Genomic DNA, 11,042 nt, shown 5'->3' on the forward strand with positions numbered 1-11,042 from the left:
TGAAACGATACAAAATTATGAACAAAATTGCGCTGAAGCTATAAATGGTGGAAAGGTTTCTTCAATTCTGTCTGGCTGTCAGGTCTATTGTAAATGAAGCTAATGATATCATTTTCAAAGGAAACAGGAAAGATTCTCTATCTCGACAAGCCTTGGCAGATCTGCACAACTTAGGAAAGTGCCTCCAGGTTGCTTTGTGTATAGCAAATCATCTTTTTCAACCACTGATTCTAAATAATTTTCATTCCATCTTGCAATCGACTTTATTACAGAAAAACAAATGCCATACAAAGCTACACACATGCACTGAGTACCTCTTGTAGTACCAAATTTTTGGGTCCCCTGATTAAATGTCGCTCTGATAATGGAAACGAAGCTGTACGGAATTGGATTTCGTTCAATATGTCCTAGAATTAATGTGATAGAAATGACAGAAAGAAAATATGTGAAAAATGGTTGCAAATGTTTGCTGAAAAAGTTCGGATTCCTGGCCTTCTTTTGGGTGAAGACTCGGGCACGAGATGAATTTAAACAGTCGTGATAACCAGGATTCGTTAGCAGAATAGTTTCATTAATGATTACAAAGATAATGACAGATAACAGAACGTAATAAAATACCCCAATTTTGTGTTTATCTTATTGTCTCCAGGAGATCTCCAGGTCGCAAGAAAATTAAACGAGCGGAAATTGAAAAAGCGTGGAGATTTTGCTGATGCATGCAAAACAGACCATTGTATTTTCTCATAGTTGATTGGATAAAAAAACAAAAGATTCTGGCGATGAATTTCTGAACGCGTGATCCAGGCAAGGATACACAGACCCGAGAGATCAGGTTTTTAGCTATATTCGACGACAAAGAAAAAACGCGTGTGATACTAGAAACTGGTTACCCAGTTAATGAAAGGGAAAAAATTAGCATGTGTTGAAAATTTAATTTCACACTAAAAATAAGAGGGAATTTTGACCTTTGCACTAAAATAAATAACAACATTTTTTATTAAGTTTTATTTTTTATTAAGTGTTATTTTATTTTTTCTTATCATTCTTTTCTTACATCGACTTTCCTTATTTGTTACTTATTTTACTTTGTTTATGAAAAATATATGGAAAACGCGAACAAGCACATGGACGATAAAGATGATGAAGATCCTTTTTTTAGAATTAAGTTTGTAAACAAAGCTATTCTATCTTTTATCATAGATCACTTAAAAAAAATAAAAAGAATATAAAGAAAACATGATTAGTGATAACAGCAGTGTCGCACTAAAAATTAGAGGAAATAAATTGAGATATTCAAAAAGGCCATTCACATTAATTGGAGGACACATTAAATTAGAAGAATTGAAAAAAGCATAAAGTATGTAAAACATCCCTTATGAAGACATTATTGTCAAAAATATAGTTATTTCATTAACCTCGCACCCAGGACATCTTTAATCCTTTCTAAACACGGCACGGCGATGATGGTAGCACGCAACCCTGGAAATTATTGCAATGGAGGGCGGAATTTCAAAGTTCGCAACCACAATTCGTTTCTATGTACATAACACGCTTCCCGAACTTGTCAACATTTCCTTTTCAATGTTTACAGCGGACTTAGGACATAGGATCTTAGTTTATTTGGTTAGTTCAAAAATCTAAAACGGTACTATTTTATCTGACTCAACTGCAGTTGTGGAGAAGGTTGTTCCACCTTTGGGCAAGTTAGTTCGCTTTTAAAATTGTTACTCGGCCTAAAACTTTGTCAAAGTAAAAACTTTGCAGCACACCAGCTGCAGAGTAATGGCAAAAACGTCTTTTGCAAAAATATTATGTCCAGAGTTGACGATGCCTTTAAGATACGGTTGCTTTTCTGTAGGATTGTTAATCCTCCACTTAACTAACTGTTTTTATATATCCTGGAAAACACGCTTGTTAACTTGTTTTTTTGCCTTGATAAATATTTGCTGTGCAACCTCGTGTTGCCAGGACTTTTTTTGTAATATAGATATCACAGGGCAAAAGAGATTCTGCGAACCAGGCTGAGGCTATGGAAACTCAAAGTTGGTAGATTTATGTGATGTTTTGTTCGACATCTCAGTGCAGGTGTTTGTTCGAGAATTTCTTTTAATTCTTCAGTGATCTAAGGTGTACATGCTGTATACGATTTAATGTGGGGGGGGGGGGTAGATCTTCCTATTGAAATGCTCTATTGCAAACGAAAAAAAAACTTGTATCAAAGTACGCAATTTATTACACAAATACCGAATGTTTTTTAATCAGAACGATTTTAAACATATGCGCCTACAAATAGGCTGATAACTTGGTGGATATAAACCAAATACATAGCTACAAAAACCTTATTGTTTATCTGAAACTTTTAATGAACGTATAAAGAACGCTACTGATTATCCCTTCTTTATATTATATTTATATTATATATATATAATATTTTGATTTCTAAGTTTTTCAGGTGAAATTTAAAACAATTGGGAGATCGGGTTTGGCGCGTGTCAAACTTTTGCCTCATGATTCCTTTAGATAACAGAGTTAGGCTGTAACTCCAATTATTACCTCACAGGACGTTATACTTTACCGAGTACAGTGATTTCAATGAACTTTAAGGGGTAGTTTCGAGTAATTGCCAACATCAAAATTCTAGGAGGGATAGGATCTAAATATTTGTCAGACTGTTGTCTAATAGATAAATCTGGAAACTGACTTTCAGAGTTGTACAACATAACAGAAGAAAGTTATTATAGGAGAAAGCCTCCCCCCTATCCTGGACCGAATAAGTTAAACAGTACTCTGTTGAAAAAAAACTACCCATAACTTGATACATCAAATGCATTGACGGTGAGACCTGTTATTATTATTTTTACCAACTAGTTTAAAAAGGTGAATCACACAAATAATGCGAGAATCAATCAATACTTGTTAAGATTTTCAAAAGTTGACAATCCTGAACGTAAATATTAAGACGAAGTTTTTTTTTGTCATTTTTTAAATCTAAGCGTAAACCAGTAAATTGTTTTCGCGCACAAGAAAGACAGGCATACAGTGTTTAAAATTTTCTAGTCGCATTCCTAGGAAGCCTGCACTAAAAAAATAACCCACTGACGTCAGCAACAATTCGACATTTTAAGAATTAGGACTCGACCAAAAACATTAAAATCCAAGTCATACAGTCCAGTGTGTGTGAGGTTCACAGTTCGAAATGTACGGATCTGATATAGAAATGGCCTACGCAATAACTTTGGTGGCAAACTTTAATGTCTGTTTTGTCTCAACGTATTTTGACCAAGATCAAAGAGTCTACAATGAACAGTAAAACTAAATAAACTGTTGAAAAGCCACCAGGTTTTAATTGACACTAATCATATATTCGTTAGTGTAAGTATTTACATTATTTTGTGATCTTATGTCAAGAAAGTCTTTTTTACCCACCGCGGGGGTTGATTCGATCGAAACTGCGGCTAATGGGTAAAGCAACGATTCAAATCGTTTGAATAACTCAAAACATTATTCTGTTGAATTTAAGAAATACAAAAATTTAATACAATTTCTTTACATATAAATCAATCACTAACATTGTCAAACAAATTCTTATAATATAAACAAAAAGTATTAGATTTCATAGTGCTCTTGTACGAATCTTGAAAAGCTTTTTGCCACTATAATTTGATATCTATCATCAGGATCGGCGAATTCCATTTACTCGGTGTCACTTACCAGACACAGCTAAAATAATATCAATAACAATTATTTTTATTAATCCTGGCTTTGTGGTCTTGTGCATAGAAGATGGGCCATAAATCCGGAACAACTTATGTCTAGGTAATAAAACTTGGCGTAATTGTAGAAAGTCAGAAGCAAGGTAAAAAATTAATTTGATAGTGTCGCAGGGATCACTAAAATAGACCATTTTTCTAATTGAATTTTGAATTTTTTAAGCTTCGGCTTTGATTTTCAGTAGACTTACTGAAAATGGAAAAATGTTGACATTATGTAAAAACTTTTGATGACGCTATTTCGTTCGATTATTTCCTTAACTGCAGACTGTACTTTGTCCTTATGAGACATTTTAATAATGAATTATATAACTAATACAAAGTGGCTTCACATGCAATACTTGAAAAAGAAACTCCGAATTTTACGATATTCAAAAAGTTATAAACCATGCCAAACAAATGTTTGCTATTGAATGGAAATTAGCTTTAAAAAAGCTACGTTTTTTTAAAAAAAGAAAGAGAAAAGAGTGATATTTTTTGAAAGAATACTTACGAATGCATTTATGAGTGCATCCACTGCAATAATCATTCACACACTGTGTTCCGACCAAACATAAGGCTCGGCTGCAAGGATCGACGCAATTGTCAGGTTTCTGGCAATCTAAGAATAATAAAAAGTGTTTAATACGCAGCTATGTGCAATATGTGGAACTTATACCATTTAAAAGAATGGGCATCTTACTATTCCTGCATTGGGAGCCAGCCTTGGTGTAGAGTGATGGTTTTGGATTACAAATGTTAGGATGAATACAGCATCTGAAATAACATATTTGATAGAACACAAGTAGTGAAGTATATGTCGAATGCTTCAAAGATGAAGATGAGGAGTGGAGATGAAATGAATATATTCTTACTTGCACGAATCTGTACAAAACCTAGTGATTCCATCTGGACAAAACTTTCCTTCACTTGAACCATCAGACTGGCATGTGTTTGGAGATGGCGGTGTTAAAGTTGGAACAGCTAGAAGAAATACGAACAATAATTATAAGCTACCAATACAATTTATTTATAAAATCTTTCATAAACAAAACGTGTTGTTACAGACTTACGGATACATTGTGCAGAGCATCCATTGCAGTAGTTGTTGACGCACTTCGTTCCAAATGGGCATCTGGTACGTGAACATGGATTCACACAATTCTCTGGCTTTACACAAGCTAAAACACGGAGCATGTATTAGTTAACTGCTCTTTATTGTTTAGAAAAATGTATTTCGACTTACTCACCTTTACATTCTGCATTGCATCCACCACAAAAGTTTGCATGACACTTTTGACCAAAAGGACACTTCTTGAACATGCAAGGATCGGCAAAACAGTTAACAGGGTTTGGACATGGCGTTGGTTTTGTTGGCACAGGAGGTAGGGTAGGCATATCTATTTAAAAGAGCGTAAAAATACTAAAAATTTGAGACAGGAGTTCTGTACTTCATTAAATACTATTTAAAATACGATACAATATTACCAATGCATCTTGCATTACACCCTTTGCAATAATCATCAACACATTTTGTGCCTTTTGGACAGAGTGTTCGTGCACATGGGTTGATTAAGCAATTAACCGGTTTCTTGCAAGCTAAAATAGATGGAGCTGGTTAATATTTTCTTTTAGGATTACTGAGAACGTTTTTAGCAAAGTAAGAAAAGTAATATTATTAACCCTATTCGTCCGAGGGTTTTCGAACATACTATGACCATGGGCGAGCGGAATCTGTCCCCCCCCCCCCCCCTCAATAACTTTTCATAGGGTTGTTTAAGCTGAATCAAACTTGGGACAATTTTGGTACATCGTAAAAGGAACAAAACGGTAGCAATAAATTTTTGCTTGTGTCAGCACATTTTCTGTGACGTGATCAGAAGCTTGGAATTTGTTAAAGATGCCACTATCTGCTTAAAATTTAAGTACTTTTGTTCCAGAGCGAATTTTTGCATTCTGTTCTGAAAGCTAAATAAAAGTTATTTAACATATTTTCCGGTTTTTACATGGATCCCATAAAAAGCCCGAAAATCCGGGTTTTTATAGATTTTCGGGAAAAATCCGACAAAATGGGGAAATCGGATTAATCACGTGTCCATATATACAAAATGATTTTTCTTAATAAAATAAAGTTGTGTTGCAACTTTCAAGGTCTAAGGATAATCCTAATCCCGGACCTAATAGAACGTAAAGAAATTACAGGTTACAAATAAAAGGTTAACTGCATAAGTTCATTATGACTTACTCCTACATTCGGCGTTACACCCTCCACAATAATTAGCATGGCATTTTTGTCCCACTTGACATTTTTTCAGTGAGCAGGGATCTACTATGCAATGAACAGGATTTGAACATGCAGTTGTAGCTGGTTTAGTTGGAAGAGCTGTAACAGAAACAAATTGTTTTTAGCGTAAAGTTTATTTGCAATTTCCTTGACAGATATGTGTATCTCTAAACTTACGTTTGCATTCGGCATTGCAACCACCACAAAAATTTGGAACACATTTTTGTCCTGAAGGACATTTCTTGTTGAGACAAGGACTAACAAAACAGTTTACTGGGTTCTTGCATCCTAATTAAGCAGTAACGTTATTAAATCATTCTATAGTTAAAAGGTATACAATCTTGATGTTACGTTACATTAAAATATGTTTACCATTGACACAATCCTCGGATTTTTTAGTGTAGAATGATGGAAATGGATTACAAGTATTTTCGTGAATGCAGCACCTAAAAGTATTAAGAAATATATCACGAACTCAGTTTTTTAACCAACTATGAATAGATAGTTCCACGTGTCTTAAATGTTCGCGTCTTAAGTATTAAATAACATAATCTACGTACTCGCAATTAGCACTGCAAAACTTTGTGAACGCCGCTCCACATAATTTTCCATTACTGGAACCATCTGACTTGCACTTTGTTGACAATGTTGGTTTCGGAGGAGCTAAAGAAATTTCTAGAATATTATTACAATGGAAATAAAATAGATATTACCAGTTCTCACAGGGGCAAACGTATTTACCGTATTTTCTCCAATAAACGCTCGGGGCGTTTAAAATATTTTATGATTCTTAGGCAGTTTTCTTTAGAAAGGAGCGTCAATAAGAGCGGCGTGTTTCTTTACAAATAATAATTTTTTAGATATTTTAGATATTTTTTATAAATCCTCAATATTTACAAGATTATCTTCTTCATCAAGTCAACTAAATTTTTTTCAATATTTGGCATCTTTAAGTTGGCAAAGGTGTTTTCTAATACCCGTACTTGAGTGGAGCGTTTAATAGAGAGAGGCGTTCAAAAGAGAGGGGGCGTTCATTGGAAAAATATGGTAATTTATGCAAATACTTACGAATACATTGCGCACTGCATCCATTGCAGTTGTTTACTTGACATGCGTATCCACGGGGGCATTTAGTGGGAGTACATGGGTTGGTAAAGCAAGGAACAAAAAGACAAGCTAAATGGAAGAAATTAAGAAGTTATAAACAGGAAATATTTTTTTAAATTAAGAAATCATATAATAATCTTACGTTTGAGGAGCGGTTCACATACAGGCTTACAACATTTTTTCACGCATGCGTTTCCAGCAGGACATTTGTGATCTTTGCAGACATCAAAAGGACAGCCAATCAGAGGACAAGCTAAAGAAATTGATTTAATTCCCCATTATCTAGAATTGACAAAGTTTGAGATCTTATGTGTAATTTTATTATGTATACCTTGTGGCTTGCAGTCTTTCTCTGTTTTAGTATATAAAGCTTTAAATGGGTTGCAACCATTGTGATGAATACAGCATCTAAAACAATTAAGCATTTACTAACCTACAAGGTTGAATTCTATTTTAACATTTTATTAATCATCACATTAGATATAACTAGTCGTTAGACCGTGGAAAAATCAACGGGTTCGCCCGTCCTTTTTATACCGCATTGCGTGCGTCTCGCTACCTGCGCAGCTAAGCTACCATTTTGCGTGACAGACAGACGGACGGAGGGACAGACGTATACGGGCATTATAATATAGATCATATATATCTAATATTTTTTTGAACAAAACACAATTAAAAACATTTAAGTCTGAAAAAGGGTGAATAGCACATCCAATTTAAATAAATACATACTTGCATTTTTTTGTACAAAACGTTGTTTGGGCTTGTAAACATATTTTATTATCAGCCGATCCGTCGCTTTTGCAGACCGGTAAGGTCGGCTTGGGTTTTGTAGGAGGAGCTATAAATTAAATTCATCAAACAGTTCTTCATATTGTATTTACACAGAAGACTTTGTTTTAACATTTAAGATTAGAATAATTTTACACTTTTTAAACTAAAGACGAAATAAATATATACTTACGCAAGCATTTGGCTTCACATTTGCCATTGCAGTAATTAGCGACACATCTTTCTCCGTTACCACATTTTGCATGGGAGCAAGGATTTACAAAGCAATTTACAGGTTTTCTGCACCCTAGAAGAAAGGAAATGCAAGACACCATTATTTTTAAAAGTAAATTTTTTTTCTCAGGATTAGGAAAATTGGCAATACAGAATTTTAAAACACGCTACAAACGTTGCATATAGATTGCATGAATGTGAGGCATATATTGTCTCATAAACAATAAAGGATTGTCTTTTAGTCAAATTTGGGTCTGCTAAAAAAAGACCCGTCAAGCGTCATTAGTCCTTCTTGGGAAAACGATTTTAAAATTAATATTACCCGCTAGTTAGGTACTTACGAACACAGTGTCCTCTGCAGCCATTGTAAAGACGTATCGGGATGCACTTTTCACCCATTGCGCATTTTTTCAGGCTGCATGCACCCTGACATGGAAGCTTCGCTAAAATGATTAAATATGTTACTGGCCTTGTTTCAAAATATGAAATAGGTTTTAGCAATGTATTTTTGTTGTTGTTGTTGTTGTTTTTGTTGTTAACCCTAACAATTGGCACACGCAAACGTTTAGTATAAAATTGTTTTTTGATTGGAAAAGTCAGATGGGGTATATTTCGATGACGTCATAAATGACCTTTTTTAATACAAATTTGTTGAAAAGAATCGTTAACCATTTCCTTCTATTATGTAGAGTGAAAAGATCGATTATTAAAATTATTATAAGATCATGTGCTTTCAACAAATCGTTAAGAAGATATTAGTGTTTAAAGAATTTTTAAAGATCTCTTTCTGTCAGAAATTGCGTATCTTACAATGTGCGCAATATTAATTACAAACAAGTAGATTTTTTAGCATGACATTAATATTTGGACACACTGTAAATAAAAGATTTTAAGTGATATCATGCAGAACATGGACTTTAAAAATAACTTACGTTTTGGTCTGCATGTTGCACCACAGTCACAAGTAGGAACGCATATCTCATTCGCTTTGTTGCATGGATTAACATTTGGTGCACATGGGAAGATCAGGCATTGTATTCGATGATCACATGGCTTTGATACTTTTATGCCTAAAATAGAAATATGTCATTATTTACTGTTGGGCTTACATTCAAATAATATGGATTAACTGCTTCAATGTACTTTTTCACCAAAGATATTCAGTTTCAACGTGAAGGTAGAATAGAGAAGGGAGCGAACTTATCTTAGTGTGCATTAAAATTTATTTCGAATTGCTATTGTTTCTAATTGTTTTATATACGTAATTATTAAAGAGTAAAGTTGATAACAACAAAGATGGCGCATATCGTCGAAATTTATGACGATCTTTCACTGCGCAACCTTCGAATTGCGATAGCATTTCTTTTTCTTAGCCACGTCTGGTAAGTCATGAAGCTATAAAAAGGTGCGCGAAAGCAGTTCTATTCTGGCTAGCTTTTTTAACAGCGTTGGATGCGGCAGAGAATTCTACCCAGGAAACTTCCAAAAAAGTCTAATTTTTTAGCAAAATATATGCTCCACACAATCTTTCAAATTCAACATAATTAAACCTAAGTTCATATTAACACAAAAGAAGGGAAAATCGGTCAATAAAAAGAATTATTGCTTCAATGAAGGTAAAAGTATATATTATTTTTTATTTCTAATTAATTCCTAACGGAAAAATCAATATCATTTTACATAAAACACTGAGTAAATAGTGCAGCTGTTTGAGCAGCTAAAAAGGGTTACTACCACCTTAATTTAAGAGCCAAGTTGTTTTTTGTATTTCTTAGATATTGTGTAAAACTTACCTGTAAAACTTGCAACGGAAGAAAAACATAAAAAAACATTGAATAAAAACATTTGTTTCTTCATTTTAACCTTCTTCTCCACCGTGAATCAAAGCACAATTTAGATCGTGAACTATTCTCACATCGCTTTAAGTACATTAATTATTGACAAAAATGTGTCTTAATTAACCATTAGGGAGATTCATTAAATTTTAAATGAAGTTAATTAGCATATGAATAATTTGCCCACGCAAAATTATGTGCTGAATAAGTTTGTCATTATATAAAAATGTATTCATCAAATTGCTCTGTTGGGACGCTGGCGTTGAGATACAGTTTCAGTGGGACATTAACGCTAAGCTTACTTAGAATTCTAAATTTACCCGCTCCGCACCTGTATATAATAACTGTTGATAAACCAATACCGATATTAACCATATTAACAAATCTAGTTATTATCCGGTGGGGTGTATTAAGGATATATTGAAATAGAATGTGTTAATATTGAGAAAAAGTGCGTTACACAACTGTGCTTGACATTATTTCCGTGGTTGGATACTGTTTTGAAATGAATGGTTCAAAAACATAATACGCGAAAGTTTAAATTGGATTTAGCGAACTTTAAACTAAGACTCTCTTTTTACTGTTAGTGGCAGTGGCAAAGAAATAGTATTTGGGGAGAAAGATATTTTTTTCTTTTTTATATTTCATTAGCAACGTTATCGTAAAAAATCAAATATAAATACAATTTAATGTTACAACTTTGGATAACATTTGTAAATATTATGCGCAAAAGTATCTAATATCTAAGCAATTAGTCAAATTATACTACAACTAACGACTTAAGAAAAGCGTTGTTCTTTCACAAGTTCATCCGTAATACGTGTGTAGACACCACATATTAATATTTGCATTGGCAGCAACACACAAAATGCATGCGTGGCTGTAAGAATTACAAGATTGAATGAAGGGGTGTTTTAGCCGTACTGTCAAAAACAAAATAACGTATGCAAAAACCTACTGCGTGCCAGCGCACACATTCGTTCTTGTTCTTGTTGTTGTTGTTGTTGTTGTTGTTGTTGTTGTTGTTGTTGTTGTTAAATTGAGCAGGTCTCAGCACAAATG

At 33.8% G+C, this 11,042-nt stretch overlaps 1 protein-coding gene across 2 annotated transcripts; it reads right to left on the reverse strand.

The window, feature by feature from the left end:
• Positions 1-3,483: 3,483 nt before the first annotated feature.
• Positions 3,484-10,054, reverse strand: LOC130640716 (neurogenic locus notch homolog protein 2-like). Of its 2 annotated transcripts, XM_057447232.1 has the most exons (19): positions 9,939-10,054; positions 9,078-9,215; positions 8,487-8,588; positions 8,105-8,218; positions 7,873-7,981; positions 7,472-7,548; positions 7,283-7,393; positions 7,102-7,209; positions 6,594-6,696; positions 6,406-6,479; positions 6,211-6,321; positions 5,995-6,132; positions 5,238-5,348; positions 5,000-5,149; positions 4,823-4,930; positions 4,625-4,733; positions 4,453-4,526; positions 4,264-4,371; positions 3,484-3,720 (listed from the first exon to the last, which is right to left on the reverse strand). In XM_057447232.1, exons 1-19 carry the CDS (start codon positions 10,000-10,002, stop codon positions 3,704-3,706), a joined length of 1,926 nt encoding a protein of 641 aa, XP_057303215.1. In that variant the 5' UTR covers positions 10,003-10,054; the 3' UTR covers positions 3,484-3,703. The 2 variants fall into 2 exon arrangements, with proteins under 2 accessions (XP_057303215.1, XP_057303216.1); XM_057447233.1 differs by lacking the exon at positions 6,211-6,321.
• Positions 10,055-11,042: the final 988 nt, after the last annotated feature.

This window comes from Hydractinia symbiolongicarpus, chromosome 4 (assembly GCF_029227915.1).
Source record: "Hydractinia symbiolongicarpus strain clone_291-10 chromosome 4, HSymV2.1, whole genome shotgun sequence".
NCBI classification, from domain to species: Eukaryota; Metazoa; Cnidaria; class Hydrozoa; order Anthoathecata; family Hydractiniidae; genus Hydractinia; species Hydractinia symbiolongicarpus.

Excerpts from the sequence above, each read along its gene's own strand:
- LOC130640716 (XM_057447232.1), bottom strand. The coding sequence starts at position 10,002 with ATGAAGAAACAAATGTTTTTATTCAATGTTTTTTTATGTTTTTCTTCC. Across the intron at positions 6,322-6,405 it reads ATCCGAGGATTGTGTCAATG|GATGCAAGAACCCAGTAAAC; the intron begins GTAAACATATTT and ends CTGCTTAATTAG. Across the intron at positions 5,150-5,237 it reads GTGTAATGCAAGATGCATTG|ATATGCCTACCCTACCTCCT; the intron begins GTAATATTGTAT and ends TCTTTTAAATAG.